An 18,664-nucleotide genomic window follows, 5' to 3' on the forward strand; every position below is an offset into this window, starting at 1 on the left:
TTCTCCAGAGCATGAATAAAATTTTTAACTAGCATAAGTTCGCCCCTGGGTTTAAGTTACCTGTTTGTGTGTAGACAGGTTTTTTTTCCATGGGGTGGGGGTGGGGTGGTCGTAGGTTACCTTATGGTCTTGTAAGGCGGCTGTGAGTTCCGTGTGACTTTTCGTATGATATCACTTCATCAACTTCTCATTTTCACAGGAACATTAAACTTTTCATCGGCCAATAAGTGCCTAGACGATATTGGTGCACTTAGCATGAAGCCTCAAACAATATATTTTCAATTCAGATAGAGAGAAACGAACACGGAATCTTTCGAAACAAAATTTTCACATTCTCGAAAGTGACTTGGTTCTTTGGTCGGCACGACACCTTAACCTCTGTGAAAATTGTGCAAGAAAAAAAACATGCAGATTATAGGAACGGTGCTTTTTGTTACAGCGTTTGTCATAGACAATGCACTCTATGGAGGTACGTTTATTTTGTAACATGGTAAAGTTAAGACCGTCGAAGACTGGCTCTTTGATATAATCTCCTCAGAGGAACAGGTTCAGATGTGTAAATAAGTGATGGTAATAACTGACAAGGTTGAAATGATGTTACACCAAAGAAGTAGCAGACTCTAACGAAGAATTGTTTTTTCATCTTAGAAACAAATTTAAGAATTTGCAATATCAATTAGCCAAGAAAACCTGCAAAAAAAAGTTCTTGAGATTCTCAAAAATATCTTTATTGTGCATGATAGTATCTGGCACGTAAGCCAAAAGGTTTCCCAAAAATGGTTTTGATGCTAGTGATTTTTTATAAGCAGTTTGCTAGGAACTGACGTCCTCGTTTGCTTTTAATTTCCAAAGATGAACGCTCGAGAAACTTTTTGAGTGCTAAAAATCATAAAGGAAATGATTGGTCATTTTTTTTCGAATAACGTGGGCAATCATCAATTACAATTTGCGGCCAGTTAGTCTCAAAACTGGTTAGACTGGATCATAACTCGTACTGTATTGTGAAACTATAGTTAAACTAATGCCAACCAAAAGAATTCAGTTATCTTTTTGTGTTACCAGAGCTGAATGAAGAAACAGCTTTAAAAGCGAAAATTTTTCATACCATGCTTATACTGTTTGTATAAATTTGATTTGCGTTTCCGCTTCCTTCAGATAGTTCTGCGGTTCCATCTTTCAAAGATCAGTGTCTGAAGTGGCATAATATATACCGTGAATTACATCAGGTAAGTAAAATCCGTTGGGACTTTTGTATTAATCAAGCCGTGTTCGCTTTCTCACAAGGCCTTTACAATAGATTCTCAAAAAAGAACCTGGCGCGTGACTAAGACTTCTTCCATAATTTATTTTTGTTCACGCGTAACAATTCAATTCACCAATTTGCATTGTGGTTCTAAATGACATTAGGTCATCGCCCCTAAGCTAAATATTAATTTGTTGTCAAGGATCTTTGTGGTTTATGAAATAATGTATTTGAGTGGTTGTGACTCGTGGCTTTAACCCACACACAGCCCACAATTCCTCCATTCGCTCTGACGAAGAGCTAACGCTCGAAACGTCAGCTTTTTAACTCTTTACGGTGGCCAATTTACAATTTCAGTTGATATAAGCAAACTACCTTGTTGCCCTCACCGACGCAGCACCACAGTTTTTTTAGAAACTTGCCCCCTTTAAAAGAAATGGTCTTGGTAGACATCTTATTACAGACACACCAACAAATTCTTTAATTTATTTTTATCTTTTCCGAAATTTCTCAGTTTCGGGCGTTCGCGTCGAAATCAAAACCACTTATTTTATGATGAGCCTCCAGTAAAAATAAAATCTCACGAAAAACTCTTTCTTTAGTGATGTGGTTGGTTCGTTGATACAAAATAGGAATTATCTACAACTCATCTAAGAGCTTTTCACGATGAAGTGCTGACAAATGCAAAGAAATTCCGGTTACGTATTGGCCAATCAGAAAACATCTTGCGGACCAATTGGAAAAAATATTGGCCAATCAGAACAAATGTAAATAACGCCTACAACCAAAACCAGAGAACTCAAAGCATAAACTAGTTTCCGACCTTGAGCGGTTATGACCAAGTCACGACTGAAATTGGCTTTGCATCTGCTTAGTTGAGATGAATAAAAGTAAAGCAGAACCACCCTCTATAAACATTTGTTAAAAAACCATAATATTCGGCGTACTTTCAACCGCTGAGCGAGCTGAAATGATCCAAGCAAATTCTAATAGTCCAGACAATGTTTTTTCTGCTCCGCAACAGGTCCAGAATGTGACGTGGAATGAGAGTCTTGCGGCCGATGCAGAAAGCTGGGCAAATCATCTGGCAATAAATAATATGTTTGAACACGCCAAAAATATTTGGGAGGGAGAGAATTTATACCTGTCTGGTTCTCCTCTACCTAAGGAGCCCTGCACTGAGGCTACGCAGTTATTTTACGGAGAAATCGAAAATTATGATTTCAGCAAGCCTGTATTTTCTTGGAAAACAGGCCATTTCACTCAGGTAATCTTTCATTATTATTTTTATTTTTTTTGGACGGATTCCCTGCTTTTCAGTCATGTGAGAGTCACACTTACCCTTATTCTCTAAGATTAATTAAAGGTAAAAACCTTTTATTCGCTTTTCTTTTATTCATCGAGCATATGGACGATATCCGAATTTGAGTTTCCTGTTCGTTTTATCCACCCCACATCACCTAGAATAAGAATGGAGGACCCTTCTCACAAATGAGCTGATTGAAAGTCCGGACTCCTGAAATGAGACTTGCCAGTTGATTTCATCCTGAGTTCACAAGTTAATAAGAAAATCGTTTTTTTTTTATAAGTCGTCTTAAGTCGTCTGAAAACTTCCAAATACCAAAACAAAAAAATGAGGTTACTTAACATTGAACCCTTTACGCCCTAACAGCAGTGTGCTATTCTCCATACTGTTTTCTAAACATTTTCCCAAGAGGCTGACAAGGAGAATTTGTTGAACAATGGACATCTTCAGTGTTTAGCTGGTGATCATTTCTGCTTTACTCTCGTAACCATACCATCTGATTTGGGGGGGGGGGGGGGGGACATTGTAAGAAGAAATTAGATGCTAGTTACTCTTAGCAGTTGTAGAGTTTAAATTCCAAGGGTATCGTTTCCTTGTATTCTTTTAATTCAGTCTTAAGCGACTCATTGAATAAAATAGTATTGCCCCAGGTATAAATATTCGTTAACGACGATTTTACGGACTATCCCTTGTCGGGAACTTCTTTTCTTTACTTACAATTCAGGTATACAAGAAAGTTGACCATCTCAATTCTCTTTTTCTGCCAAAACTATCGAGCTCTTCCGAAAAGTTCTAAAACATGCTTCTTAAATTCCGCAATTTGAGACAATTATAGTAATACGGGAATGCAGTTGCATAAATCCACGCTCAAAAAAATAACACATGCCCGAGTCACGCACGCGTCATTATGGCGCACTTGGGTTCAGCGTTAGTCATTCTGTACAGCTTTCCACCTACTCCTCCCCTCTACTTTAGGGTTAATGTTGGGTTAGGGGAGGGGTGGTGCGCATCTGCTCAGATACTGACATTTACCCTACATCTGTTAGGTCTAATCTCCCGTGGCTTTCCCATGCATCATCTAAGCTTTCCGTTCTTCGTTTTTCTAGGTCGTATGGAAAAACACTAAAGAGATCGGAGCAGCAAAGAGAATTAGGAATGATAGCAAACTCGTGGTGGTGATTCGGTATTTTCCCCCCGGAAACTTGCTAAGTCAGGAAGCTTTCAAGAAGAATGTGCTTCCAATACCTGGGGAGGGCAGAGGCGGGGCTTTTGAAAGGTGCGCTTCTTTAGCGTTCACTGGTTTTGTTTGGGTTGTTGGAACTTGCGGTCAATTTATTTTCTGAAAGCATTTTCTGCCAAAACTAAGTATTTAAAAATACTCAAGTTTTCAAGCTTGCATTTGTGGAAAAACCTGTAGATTACCTTGAATGAAACGCAACCAAGATCTTGATGGTAGACTAAAAAGATTTTGAGTGAGGTATACCAAACACCGGCCACAGCAAGGAGAGATTTTTATTAAGGATCAGTCGTTATTTATCTCCCTGGGGGGGGGGGGATTGAAGGTTTTTTGGCGGGGGGATCGCATGTTTCTTTGGAAGAACGGAGAGAGATCAGTTATCATCAGGAGAGTATAAAGGGGCCCTATTGAAGTTGATTACCAGTTAACTGCCAATGAGAGGGGCTCAGAGCCTTAAAGGGGGATCAGGTAAATTTTATCGTGACAGAAACAGAATAATGCGACACCCCCCCCCCCCCTCCCGTTACTTCCAGGCGATGAATGATAAACCGTCCCCTCTGCATTGAGTATTACACTGGTGTTTGTTACTCACCAACTAATGAACTGACTTTACCATTGTTAAGCTAACAATTGGGACAGTTCATTAAACCGAAAGGTAATGACCATGAAATAACTCCTGATAATAAACTACTTCAAGGTTAAAAGTGGGACTTACTATTCCTGTATTTTCATTCAGAGGTCGCTTTGATTTATTTCAAAGTTAAAGTACACGAAAGAGCTCGAGACTGATGAAGAAAACCTAATGATTCTGTTATAAGTATTTTCTGCTTAAACGCTGATCTGCTCTTACTTAAACGTAGAGTAGTCTGTACTCTTTCACTTTTTCACAATTGCAAATACAAAATCAGGGTCTAATTTCGGATGTAATACTAGGGAAATTGAAAATCAAAACGGCTGATTTTCTGCAGATCTACTTTTTCACCCTAGACCCTCACCGTTTCGATCGAGTGAGAAAAACTTCTCGATGGGTCTTACATTTCTCTTCCATTTCTTTACTATTGTCTTGTAAATGCTGTTTTTTTTAGACAGCTTTACATGCAACAGGTGCGCAAACTGAACGCTTTCTTTTCTGATATCCTTTGTGAACATTTCTTTCCCTTTATCTAGTTGCCCCGTCGTTATTCTCATAATTAACACCCTAAATGGCCCGTCACGCTGTTAGTTCTTTGTTATCACCATCTTCCAGACCAATTTCCTTTCAAGACACGATAATTTTCAATTCAATATTGGACTATCTGTTTCTTTGACTGAAACTTAATCAGTAGATCTATTTATCCAGTTGTCGAGTAAAATCTCATTAGAAGCTTCCTTTGGAAGGTAGTTTACTTAGCAGAGCCGTTTCCTCGTTACAAAGACAACATCCAGTCAATTGTTTTTTCTTTTTCTTCCCATAATCTCTACAAATTTGCCACTCAAAATCTCTTCTTCATCCGCCCATCGAAAATAAGCTGAATAAACACCCCTTTTCATACCTAAGTTTCCTTTGCGTGTCTGAATGATAAAAACACTCCATGTTTATCTATTTTTAAATCAGTAAACTAGTTTTTGAACAAAGGGCAGTTGTCAGAGAAGACTTCTAAAAGGAAATTGATGTTGTAACATTGACTCTGACAAACGTCAACGACAACGACAGATCTCATCTAATTATTCTTGAAAGAAAATATCGAGAAATTTTAAAACTTAGTTTGATGCACATTTGACAGCACCCTGAAAATTCAAGAAGCATAGGGCTAACAAATGTAAATGGAGAAGGAGAACAAACTTTGAGGGAATGAGCCGGGAAGCGATTACTCAGAATTTAGGATTTCTGACCCAGAAAGACGCAAAACACAGACCTTACTACGATGCCTCTTCCATTTTGATTAAAGTTGATCAGAAGGTTGTTCCTCGACAAAAAGGCCGCGAGTTGATATTAAAGCAAATTAACATGTAGAACGAATAATTAACAATTATTCCACGAGCGAGCGTTGGCTATAATCATCTCATATCCAACAAGCGCGAGTGGAATAATTGTTTTATTAAAAATAGAATGTCCCCAAGATATTAGACAAATCTCGACTTTATTTTGTAAGAAGAAACCGGATGTTACAATGTACATATGTTAGATCATGGTATATTGGCTCATATACCATAATGGCTAAGCCAATAAAAATTCTTGAATTGCATTATCCAATGATCCAGTTTTTAATAATTAACAATTATTCCGCTCGCGCTTGTTGGATATGAGATGATTATAGCCAACGCTCGCTCGTGGAATAATTGTTAATTATTCGTTCTACATGTTAATTTGCTTTAATATCAACTCGCGGCCTTTTTGTCGAGGAACAACCTTCTGATCAACTTTAATCAAAATGGAAGAGGCATCGTAGCAAGGTCTGTGTTTTGCGTCTGTGTTTGCGAGTAGAATAGTTGTTTTATTAAAAACGCTACATTAAATTATTAAATTTTATTACATTTTTAGCTCCCTTTCAATTTTAAGCTTATGCGTACGCTTACCATATCGTAGTTTATGGTATATTGGCTCATATACCATAATGGCTAAGCCAATGAAAAGTCTTGAATTGCATTCTCCAATGATCCAGTTTTTAATAATCTCTATTATTCATTTTTACCCTAAAAAAGACGCAGTAATTTATCGTGCAGAAGTCGAGTAGCCTTTGAAAACAAGACTTCAACAAATTTTTAATGGCAACAGAAATGTGTAATGTTGAAGTCGAAAACAGTGCATGATCACATAACCAAGCGAAATATTCACTTAACAACCAAAACCCATACCCAATTTAAAAAACGGTAAAAAAGACCTCTCCGTCTGGCACCTGATGACAGGAAGCCCCCCCCGTCCCACCATGAGACCTGTGACCTCCCCCCTACTTTACCCTGTATCTCAAGTCATTTACAACAATGTGCAGACAAAAAATAGTCTTTCATCTTTTATTCATTGTACTCCACATTCCATATAATTTTCATTTTCTCTCTCCAACTTATTTATGTTTGAAAATAAAGAATAAACCACGAGGTATTAAAATATTTTTTGCTTTGAGTCTGATATTCTTGGTATTTTGTTCACATCGTACTACTATATCTAACGACAACCACAACCTTAAACTCAATTAACATTTTGAAATAAAAATAAACAAATGTTTGTCTTTAACGTAAAAAAAGGAGAATCATACGTTGATGGCAAATAAACGAACGTCGCAAGGAAAGCCAATGTGTGATCAGTCGAGCGGAAAAATAAGAAATAGGATGTAATGGTAAAATAACAAAATAAATCATTAAATAGAAATAATTACTAGCAAAGATATAAAAGGAGGCAGGACACGATATCTCAGTTTACTTCTGTTCCGGCAGTTATCAGTTTAAAACCTTCTTAACCATAAAAAAACGTTCTTTGGTGAGCCAACGAACAAAGATCATCTTCGCCGACCATTATGAATAACAACGGAGGGCTGACCATTCCCAAATTAGGCAGAACGCAACACGTTCATGTCGTTTCTAAGTTTTTCCCTTTTCAATTGTTTCGCTTGTTATTCCCCTTTATTCCTTCTACTGAAAATTCTACGCCGCTCGAAGTAAAACTGGTCGTTCGGTGCTGGTATTTTCTAACATTTGATGACATGACTCCTTTGATTTGAAAACAGAAATCCGTCAAAGAGGTATTTCATACCAAACAACTTGAAAATCAACTGATTAAGAATTGTCATCTTTGGACTACTTTACTTTTTTCTTGAAGTAAAATCGAGGTTTATGATTCTGAATTTCTATTTCCAACTCTGAAATATCTTGTCTAGGTTGCAACGCCAAATACCTTGATATTTTCAGAACGAAAGGTCATTCACGTCGCTGATACTCAATTTTCTTGGGTTTTTAATTCATTTTTTGAGTCAGAAATTTAAGAAACGCAATTGCGTGCGTCTTAAACTTCCAGGGAAGACAGTCATGCGCATCTCATACATCAAGGCACCCTTAAATTCCAATGTGGCCTCATTCGGCAAATGATGTTGTTGTTTTGTAGTATTTGACGTTGCAACCGCGAGCAAAGTGACACTATCCTAAGTTTACATAGTAACTGTCATACACCTGCGATGTTTTTTGTTTTGTCTTGTTTTTCTTTTGTTTTGTTTTCTATCTGATTTCAAGTAAGATATTACCCCATTCCTTAAAGTTTCATAAACTTAAGATACTTTAGGACCTACTATATAATGCCTTGCCTGAGGCGTTGGATGTGACTTCCAGAGTCACACGATCCTAAATCTACGATATATCCTTAGAATAAGCAGTGTATCATGTTATGGTCTGTCCCTTACTAAGTAAAGAAATACTTTCTTTTTTCAAACTAAAACTGGATTTGCCTTGTTATAGAGTTTTCAAAACATCAATGTACAACGTAATTTGTAAAACTGTAAAGTACGATAAGTTAGCTTGTGCCAGAAAATCGTCTGCAAACTAGGCTTGCCTTTGAAGGCTGAAAGACTGGATATGAACACAAGTCAGCGGAAGTATATAGAATTAAAATTTTAAAGGTGGATGCTGTATTCAGCCGATGCATTTACATGTTTAGTGATGCCTCTGAATTTAGGAAAATAAAGGTTTCTAAAGAGTAACAAAAGTTTATTGTTGCAAGCTCGAATGCGACGATTCTGAGTTCAAATTAGCACCGGACGGTTTTTTGGGACCAATGCCAAATAACTTACTAAGTGGCAAATGTCCTAAACACCGCTCGGTCATTTCTGAAGAAACTTTAGACTAATTTCACGGACTCCCACCTTAATTCCCTAAATTTCTAAAATTCGTTACATTACACATTGACGATGATGTGCTACTAAGATTGTGGCTGAAAGTGGGGATTGCTGATATCATTGTAGCTAGTAAAAGTAACGCAGTAATTTGTTAATTACCCTCTGCAGAAAAGTTGTTCTATTTCTGATAAGAAATTTAAAGAAAATGAAACTCGATGAGCCAATCTGACCTGCATTAAAGGAGTATGAAGATAACAAACAGAAGTGATCGTTTAAGTTTAGACACTGATATTAAGTTTAATAAATTGTTACAAAAATAACTATATTGCTTAAATGATCAAGGTATTTGATTTCCTTCTTGGTGACTGAGAACTTTGTTGTTTTAGTTAGTCAATTTGCCTTCTACATGCACGACACGCGACACGAGACACGTGACACAATTAATTTGCTCCTTGTCAAGCAGCAAGCAAGAGTTTGTCACACCAGATTGCTACATGACAATAGGACTGTTGCATAAAAATTGAGGAGATATAACTACTGTTAATAGTGGAAAAGTGGTATCCACGTTTGGCGTCAGTGTGACACAATTGTCGATGGAAATGTATAACGTCTGCCATGTCGAGCTTTTGACAAAACCAGTTACCATTATACATCACTTCTTTCCTAACTACCTACCTAAATTACATTGATGATCCTCTGAAGTAGTAAATTCCAAGTCAGACGAGTCACTTGCGTCCAACGAAATGCAGTAGCTCCTCTAATACTCACAAGTTCAGTTCCATGACATCGCGGAGAGAATGAGTGTGTCCATTCACTCGACTTTCCAGACCAACTTCAGGAATTCAATGTTTTGATTTGCAGTCTGAGTTTACAACCAGTTTTTACTGGTTCTCTTGAGTATTTAACTTGACTGTTTTCTTCTCCTGTAATAAAAATATTTCCTTTCTTCTGTGCCATCGTTTGATGTTTCTCTCCTACTAACCTCTGATGCTGAAGCTGGTTTTATCGCCTGCTTAAGATTGCGATCGATCTGCTCTGATTGTGGAACTCGGTATGACGTCACATGACCACGGATGACTAATTCCCGAAATCAAATCAACACACTGATCCCCGACGACGTAATGATCATAAAATTGATACAATAAATCCACAGAAAGTAAGGTGATACATTTTCTAATATAGTTAGACATCAAGGAGCGCTACCGCCTGCCGCCATCTTGTCCTTGATCTGAGCTTTCTTTTTCTCGGCTAGAAGAGTGTCTTGTTCGTCGTCCTCCCCATCATCGCCTCCCATCAAAGAGATAAAGCCCCAAGGCGGCTCGTCCTCGAATAACCGACTGATCGCCAGCAAGGCACTGGAGACGACCGCAAGACCAAATGTGAAGTAAACGAATGTGAGTACTGTAAAGGCAATGACGTAGCCAGGGTGATCTTTCTCGCTATTGGCTGGATGCTGGGGCACATAATCTCCAAAACCGATCGTGCTTAGTGTGATAAAAGCGAAATAAACTCCTTCGAAAAATGTCCATCCTTCGTAACTTTTGCCTATACCTGCCAAAAGTAAGATCATACCTGCTACCATCAGGAATATACAAGCTACAGTTTTAAGGTAGATTTTCCGAGGTTCTCTGTTGAAGATCTTTGTGTCAATTAGTTTCCAAAAGTTTGCCGTCGTCTCTGTTATCCGTTCGCCGATCGATTTCAGCATTAGGCCAGTGATTGGAATTCCAAATATGGCGTAAAATATACAGAAGATTCGTCCCCAGACCGTGCTCGGAGCCATCTTGCCATAACCTAAGAGAAAAGGGAAAATGTTTAAGCTCAGTAAATATTTAGTTTTTTAGGATTCGCCGGATTCAGTGGTAATTTCGACGTCACGTGCTTCGTCACGTGCTTCGACGTCACGTGCTTCGACGTCACGTGCTTCGAAGCCTTCCGAAACTTTCGACGGAGTTCCGTCGAAAAATCCACGAATTGTTTGCATCCTTTCTGCATAGTAAAGGTTAGCAAAGCGATTGTCATGATAACTGCGTACTAAGAAAAATGGAGACCTTTGGGTTTAGTCCAGAAAATTCGGACTAAAGAAGCATTCTCTTTACTGTTCGACAATTTTTATCTGAAAGAGGAGCTTTTTAATAAATTTAGTTTGGACGGTAAACAGTTTAAAAACGAGGTCCTTCGAAAGTAACGACGTCACTTCTCTTTGAATTTTTGACCGGCGTGTGATTATGCTGTTGACATGCGCGTGCTCAGAGACACAGTACGGTGTGAATGACAGCAGTGACAGTTTAGTGTGAACGGGAAACGTTTATATTTTTATGTTTCTATAGGCAAAAATCCTAGGTTGCATATTTACAATGAAAACGTCGTTTTGAAACTCATCCAATTTTGAGAGAACGAGGCCTTATTTCTCAAAACCAAAGCAACCACAATGGCCAGTAAGAAGAAAGAAAAATATTTTTCAGAGCCAATAAGAGCAAAGTAAAAACAGACCAACTGTCTAAAGCGCGGAAAGACGTGAGCTACCAAGTCGCGATTGGTTTTAGCTCTGCATCTAAGTTGCTGAGGGAGTGGTGCGAGTTTTGGACCGATCAAAAAGAGAGGTTAAGCAAAACCAAGGCAATCTCTAATTACTTTCGACACTGAATTGAAAATTGTTCCTACACCAAATGTCACTTTTCTAACTGTACATTAGTGCTTCGCAGCCCCATATCGACCCTCATTTCCAAAAGTTTATGACTGTATTTACAGCCATATGTAATGAATGATATTCGTTGGCGAATGACATTAACGCCTAAAATTTGCAATATCTTTTTAATGGGATCATGCAAATGTTTTGTATTCTATAAGAGTTTTCACTTTGTACCAACTTTACAGTTGTGATCACTTGCAAGTCTGGACCAAGTTCTGGTGCACAAAGAAATACGGGAGTGTTATGAAAAGTTGATGACGAGCAATCCGAGCAGCTAGTAGATATCTTTTATTATTCATTCAATACACTTTCTCAGTTAATGGCTTTTTTTCCATTACAGAGCCCACATTACAATTTGAATGTTTCACTAAATGTACATTCGAATACGATTGATAGACATATCGTATAATTGCTCCTCTGTCTGTTGATATTTTAGTTTGGCAGTTAATGGTTTTAGTCAAGAAGGGATAAGAGAGAGCCATTACCTTAAAAGAGAAAAAAAAAACACAGTTCCGTGCGTTTCACTAAAATAAAGTGCATGGGTTCATCGGTGCCTTCATGGGGGAAATTAAAAAGAAAATTTATTCCTCTTCCTCTCTGTAATGCTTAATCACGTTATATTTTGATTAATAAAAATAAGTATTTTATGAAAAAGCTCTCGGCAAAACCAAGGCAATCTCAATTCAGTGTCGAAAGTAATCAGAGATTGCCTTGGTTTTGCTCACCTCTCGAAGTATAATGAAAAAATAATTAGTGGAAACAGTCTATCAAACTCTTTTGTAACGAATACTTTTTTACAACACATCAATGGTAACCATCGCTAATATTTTAACTCAAAAATATATCTTTTGGCAAAACTAGAAATTTTTGGTTTTTAAAGAGCCCTTCGTCTAATTTACGTGCCAACTAAATTCGCGGCGTTTGCGTTGATGAATTAAATAGAAATCATTAGCGTGAAGAAAGGTTGGACAACACTGTATGGCTTGTCGTACCGTTTAGTGTTCCATTAAGTTCCCATCTACCCAATCTCGTTTAAAAAAAATGATAGTCTCTAACAAAAGCTCAGTCATTCAATTACTTGCTCGCTAACTCATCAACTGACTCACTCACTCACTTACTCACTTACACATTCATCTATTCAATACCTCGCTCGTTTTCACGGTTGTTCTTAGAAATGTGGAGCGAAGTACAAATCTGTCACAAGACCTGAAAACTGAAAATACAGAATTGAAATAACCAAATTCTCGGTGGTTCCAACTGTGGGTTAAAACTCACAGATTCAGATTCAGATAGTCATCTCAAAATTTAAATCATTGCATACATATTTCGCTTCTAGAGTTTTCATATTGTTTTAAAATCTCAACAATTGCCACACTTCTTTTATCTTCTCCCATTTTTAACTGACAGAGAGAGACAAAGGCCAGAGACCTCCTACGCAAAGTCTTGATACTATCAGATTCTTAGAAGTTAATTGCACATAGTCGACGCATATTTCCGACCTTCTCTCTTATCGTTTTCCAATTAATTTTGAAATTTGTCTAGAAATTTTTCTAAACGTCCCTGTTGTTAACTAGCTACAAAAAATCAAAGCAATATGTGCATTTATTTCTCGTTGGGGGACCAATTACCTAGACACCTTTTTTTCAAGGTTCATTTCAACTTCTATCGATCTGCTTAATGGATATGGAGGTTTCATGGTCAGTAAACTATTAGGGTGGCTGCCTGTTTATGATTTCCATTTGCTTATTTTTGTTTCAGTTAACTAAATACTATAGTGAAAAAAAGTATTTTTTTAAATTACGAAAGGCGAACCTCTAAGATAGCATTAGAGCACTCGTCAAGACTAAATCTCCGCTAAAAACTGGTAGAAATTCAACGCCACTCGCATTGCCAAGTCTGAGTGAACTGTCACACTGAACAGAAAAAAAAAAAAAAAAAAAAAAAAAAAAAAAAAGAGTTTCATTCAGAATAGCTTGCGAGTCATAACAAATTCATTTAAATTGTATGGAGATGCCTAACAATACTTTCACTGCCTTTTTTCTTAATTTTCAATTGTCTTCGTGAAAAACGATTCCGTGGATGAAAGTGATTCTGAGGTTATGGGAAGCATTCAATTTCCCTGTCAGAAAAACTCTATCATACTGCATTTCCAAAAATATTCAATCCACTTTGAGCAGATTCTTTCAATTAGGAATTTTAAGTTTTGTAAAACAGCTTTCTTGAGACAAACGAGGAGATACCGTGATTTGCCTTTGAAATGGACCGCTTCATTCATAATTCCCTACTGTCCCCCACAAAGAATTTTAAATACGACAACGTTTTTTTGCGTCAAAACACTACGCGCCCAATAAAGGCATAATTTCTTTGTCAATTTGGTACCCTGGGTATATTAAGCAATGATGTACAGAAAGAGTATTTCGTGGGCGATATTTTCATATATCAGTAAATTAACAATAAATATATTAGAATTTCGTCACACAAAACCCAGCAAATAGTGATTTATCCACGAGGTACAATGAAAGCCATAAATGTTTCATTCGTTAAGGAGAATTCCAAATTACTTTCAATTAAGACTGTAGAATTCTTTCATATGAACACACTCGTATTTATTCAAAGGCAACCTAACGTTTACTTAGCCGATGTAATTTTTTCATTATTTTGTAAGACAGAAGATGCTATGGCAATCCTGATAGGCGGTTGTACCCTCAGTAAATTTTATTAAAAGAAGTTAGATTTCTTTTCTGTCAAAACGAAACACGTTCGATTCCGTAACTTCACAGCAAATCATTTGTGGGTTTGGGTTTATCAAGTCTGATAATAAACGAAAACCACAGTCTAAAATGATAAAAGAGGCCTTTCCATTTGTTCCTCGCGTAAGCAAAAGAGCTGGACAAGCCTTCAAACCGATTAAGATTGAACACGTTTTTCAAAATTGCGACTTAAAGGCGAAAATTGGGAAAATCTGTACGTACAGACTTTCCGATTTCGACGAAATCGACAGAAGTGCAGAAAAAAAGAAATTAAAACTGTTTGTAAAACCATAGAGAGAAGAAAACAAGAGCTGTAATCAAATTTCAATTAAAACCCCGAGATAGCCGTTGAATGCGAAATTTGAAATTTAACACCACTTTCCTCTCCTTTAAAAGATTTTATTCTGAAATAAAAAAAAAATAACAACAAACAAGAAATCTCCTTTAATGTGTTCGTGTTTACAATTTGGCAACGTGTGAGATCGGGGAATTAAATTGGCTCTAAACTAAATTTTGTTTTTCCAGAATTTCCCTGCGGCCGGACGAGAATTATTGTTTGCTGCTGAGAACTCTTCGTTCATTTTTGAGAGTTGTAAAATTATATAAACAAATGAAATTACAGAATATGCCGGAAAAGACAATTCTATGCCTCTCAGATATTGTTCAAGAAAACAGTATTCCTAGGAAAAATGAAAATAAAAACATTCTTTCAACGAAAGAAATTCGGACGTAAGAATTTTGCTTCAAGGAAAGTTTCGCCGAAACTAAAAAAAACGGAAAAAAAGGATAACGCCTTTTTTTTTACTTTTAAGCTAGTGATGAAAACGCTTCAAAGAAAGTTATTTCACATTTCAAAATAGAGCCAAGTTTCTTGATTAACAGAATAAAACGGTTTTATGAAATAAAATTGCTTTTTGCTAAGGTTTTTTTTCTTTCCAGGACTTGTTTTACGTTCAGAAGATATGAAGTTCCGTTCATTGATGGAAAATATCTTTATTACGCCGCAAGGATCAACGAGAAAGCTCATTTCCATTCCAACTAATACAAGTGACAAAAAAGATGTTAATGCAACCGTTTTTGCGCCGCTTAAAGAAACATTTCGGAGTCGTTAATTTTTCTTTCTTTGAGTGAACGAAACCGACAACTGAATCTGAACTCGATCCAAAGAACACCGAGTTTTGCTTCAAAAACGCCAGCCTTGTAGTTAAACTTCGCTTTCTCTATTCCACAAAATGTTTTTCTCACATTGAAATTGAATACAACATGGAGCTTTCTTTTTTGTCATATACATTTCTTTCTTAGTACGTCCGAAAGCGGAAAAATCATTCGTTCGTGAAATTACAAGTTACGGTTGAAAAGCTATATTTAACTCGAAACTATGTTTCGAAGGGGCCGAAAGCTTATCGAGTAAGATTCGGGCGACTTTCTCGTTCACTTTCTTCGAGAAATACGCTAAAAACAGAAAACGCGTTAAAATACATTTAAGTTCCTCAAGGCAGGTGGTGACCATACTATTGAAAGCAATTTTTCGCTATTTCCATTTTTGTTTAGGGTAAACACGTCCTTCTCAAATCCCGCCAACACAGAGGTCACTAGCATTTCATCTGGCCGAAGTTTGTCTGTCATGAAAAAATTATGTATTAGCAGGACGAAAACCGGGCGTGATTCTCTGTATGAACAACAAAACCACATGAAATTGATAAAGAAATATCCACATTTTTGTTTGATCGGAAGTAATGGAATATAGTCCTGTAGCAAATTGGTCCTCAAATGCCCTTTTGCAGTCTCGATATTTTTTTTCTCTACAGTCCGTGAGAGCTGTTTTTTCTTTTTTTTTCGAATTCAGAAAACCAGAAAAAAAACACTGATTTTTTTGTTCCCGAGGAAAAAATGTCCTATTTCTACGATTTATGATAAATTCGTAAAAATATCGAAATGGAAAATAAATCTTGTACATTTGACATTTTAAAGAATATTCGTGGCTAAGTCGTCAAGTAAAGGTGGCATATTCTGACAATCAGAAATCCCACATCTTTCGACAAAAAATAAAGATTTCCTCATTAATTTCTCGCCAAATCAAAACCTCTGGCCTCATAAATTGAATTGGACCTGTGCAAGATGGATTTGCTATGGTATATTGTTTGGTTATACCGAGTTTTAGCTTCTTAATCACCTCTGTCATGAAAAAAAGACCCTCTTCTTTAGTACCACAGCTGCTTCTAAACAAATATACAATTTTGTGTCGGAAGCCTACGCAAATCTTGGAGGATTTGAAAGAAGAAACCCTTCGGGGTCAATCAGTTTATTTTTCGTGCAGTTTCTTGGCCTCGCTATCAAAGTGAATTTGATCACCTCGACCGGTGTATTTTCATGGTTAGAATAAAATATTCATTTGACGCTAATTTCTATTTCGATCAAAATGTCAGATTCGCGTTTTGAATAGGCAAGGCTCAATCTTTTATTTACTCGAAGGAAAATAGGCATTTAATGATATCCCTTCTAATTGCGGCCAAACCACTATTCCGCTGATATGCCGAAAGTTGGAAAACTTGATTTTTTCGCCTTGGTGAAATTGGATTTTTTCACGGGGTGATAGAAATAAATGAACCGGTAAGCTACTATTGTTATTTTGTCGTCATCTTTGCTGTAAGTTCATAATCTTTTGATCGCTGTTTTGCATAATACAGACTCCACGCAGCTTGAGCTAAGAACATTGTGCTTCTCGGCGAAATTAATTCTCGAACGAGCGGCCGATGGTATGTTTTCGTTTGAAAAATTACAAAACTCGGCGATTTTCTATTTTTCGTCGCAGTGATAGTGCGCTATTTCTGAGTTTTAACTAATGAATTCATGGAAAGAACTACCTCTGACAACAAAACAATCTGCAAGCCTCCGATTCAAATCGGAAACAAGAGTTTGAATATTCATGTTCAATACACATCGAGCTTTTTTTTAATTCGTGACAAAAGGAGGCAGGACTTTGACAGAATCGTTAAATTCTAATTCCAAAGACCAGCTCTTTTTTTCAGCTAAAATGTTTGAAAATTAATAAGTTTATATCAACCAAAAGGCAAACCAAAGATTCGATTTATCGAGCGATTTTGCGTTTTAACGAGCGCTACAGTTTGACAGCGCCAAATCACGTTGGAAACCGTGCTTTAGAAACTTGAATTTAAGTACTGGACGAAAGGACGGACAGTTGTTCGCTAGCAACGAAGGAATCTTGGTCAATGTTTCAAAATAAACTAATATTTCGAAAAATTAACATACAACAGGAGCACGGACTGTGTTTTTGCTTCCCACCAAGTGCAAAATATATGCAATTGATATCCGAAAGAAGACTTTACTATTGAATGAAAATTAAATCGCGCCAAGATCTCAAGAAATTTATCAGAAAACCGCGCACTACAAGCTGCGGTGGTTTCTCGACATATGAAACAGCAAGGAGATATCTTATAGAGTCAAAATTCAACGAGATAACTAAATTTAAAAGTGTGGTGCTTCAGCAAATTTTAAAAAAATACTTCACGTAACAACATGGTAGTGGTACTCACCGATGGTAGTCACAACTGTCCCGGTGAAAAAAAGCGAGCCGGCAAAACTCCATCGGTCATAAGCCACATCGAAGTATCCATCGTCGATGGCCTTGGAAATTTCTGTGAAAAAAATATGCATCTCTTCCTCCGAAATGTTGTATTTTTCTTTCATCCGCTGTTGCACTTTGTCAAAGTGATGAATTTCACGGTGTTCTGCGCCCGATTCAATCGTTTGGAAGACCGCCGCGCCAAATAGTAAATACACCAGGAATAGAGTGGTTCGCAAGACGAGATTTTTCGTCGGGCCTTTAAGCGCCCGCAAAAAGTTTAAGAAGAAAACCCCCATTTGGCGAGCGCGGGAGCGATGAGTGAACGAAGCTCAGCTGGGCGAATTGCCCTCGCGTTCGCGGCTCCTGCTTGTTTGTGATGAGTCTGTGCACTGAACGTGCTATTTTCTCATCTACCGGAGGTAAAGTACTCTAGTTGTCGACAATCGCGGCCTGATAAGCTGGTGACGTCACAGCTGGCAATATTGTTGGGGAGAGAGGAATCAATAGCTTGATTAGAGAATATTGTATTCGCAAATTCTGAATGTTCCACAGTCCATTGTTAAGAGGTTGTACATAAACACAGTTAATTGGCAACGCGCGCGCTTCATTCACCTGTTTGGCGCGGGAAAACGTGTAAGCGTCGAGCTACCCCAGTGCGCGCCGCATAAAAAATGACATACACGCGTCTCAGGCGCTTTAAGATTCAAGGGTCTTCGCCTAAAAACAAACCGCGTGTAGTCCCAAAATTCTATTGTTATTAAATTTGCCATATAAGGCAATTGCAATCATTTTGAACTAGAAGATTTCCGCCATGAAGGAAATTTATCACACAAGCTTGGTTCCGGCGCTTTGATGCGAAGGCGAATTACTACCTGTCATTCGATTTTAAGGTTTCTTTTAGGATGTAACGCTAAGATGATGGCGTTCATGAGAGCTAAAATGACTCTAAAGTAGCCGAGATTTATTCAGAAAAATCTCAAATTTTCAGAGGACTGTGTAAATTGGAAGGCCCCTCGCAGCTTTCGACAATAGAGATTGAATTGTCCATGAA

General features: G+C 37.4%; 2 protein-coding genes across 2 annotated transcripts; one reads left to right on the plus strand and one right to left on the minus strand.

The window, feature by feature from the left end:
* The first annotated feature begins 42 nt into the window (after positions 1 to 42).
* On the plus strand, positions 43 to 6,886 carry LOC111337143 (Golgi-associated plant pathogenesis-related protein 1-like). Its single transcript, XM_022943380.2, has 4 exons — positions 43 to 469; positions 1,156 to 1,226; positions 2,268 to 2,510; positions 3,656 to 6,886. The coding sequence occupies exons 1-4, from the start codon at positions 406 to 408 to the stop codon at positions 3,890 to 3,892; spliced, it is 615 nt and encodes a 204-aa protein (XP_022799115.2). The 5' UTR covers positions 43 to 405; the 3' UTR covers positions 3,893 to 6,886.
* Positions 6,764 to 18,327, minus strand: LOC111337142 (two pore potassium channel protein sup-9). The gene is made up of 2 exons (XM_022943379.2): positions 17,582 to 18,327; positions 6,764 to 10,379 (listed from the first exon to the last, which is right to left on the minus strand). Exons 1-2 carry the CDS (start codon positions 17,907 to 17,909, stop codon positions 9,775 to 9,777), a joined length of 933 nt encoding a protein of 310 aa, XP_022799114.1. The 5' UTR covers positions 17,910 to 18,327; the 3' UTR covers positions 6,764 to 9,774.
* Positions 18,328 to 18,664: the final 337 nt, after the last annotated feature.

Source organism: Stylophora pistillata, chromosome 1, assembly GCF_964205215.1.
Source record: "Stylophora pistillata chromosome 1, jaStyPist1.2, whole genome shotgun sequence".
Lineage (NCBI taxonomy): Eukaryota > Metazoa > Cnidaria > Anthozoa > Scleractinia > Pocilloporidae > Stylophora > Stylophora pistillata.

Coding starts and splice junctions, on each gene's coding strand:
- LOC111337143 (XM_022943380.2), top strand. CDS start 406: ATGCAGATTATAGGAACGGTGCTTTTTGTTACAGCGTTTGTCATAGAC. Junction 470..1,155: donor AGACAATGCACTCTATGGAG/GTACGTTTATTT, acceptor CGCTTCCTTCAG/ATAGTTCTGCGGTTCCATCT. Junction 1,227..2,267: donor TATACCGTGAATTACATCAG/GTAAGTAAAATC, acceptor GCTCCGCAACAG/GTCCAGAATGTGACGTGGAA.
- LOC111337142 (XM_022943379.2), bottom strand. CDS start 17,909: ATGGGGGTTTTCTTCTTAAACTTTTTGCGGGCGCTTAAAGGCCCGACG. Junction 10,380..17,581: donor GACAGTTGTGACTACCATCG/GTGAGTACCACT, acceptor CTTTTCTCTTAG/GTTATGGCAAGATGGCTCCG.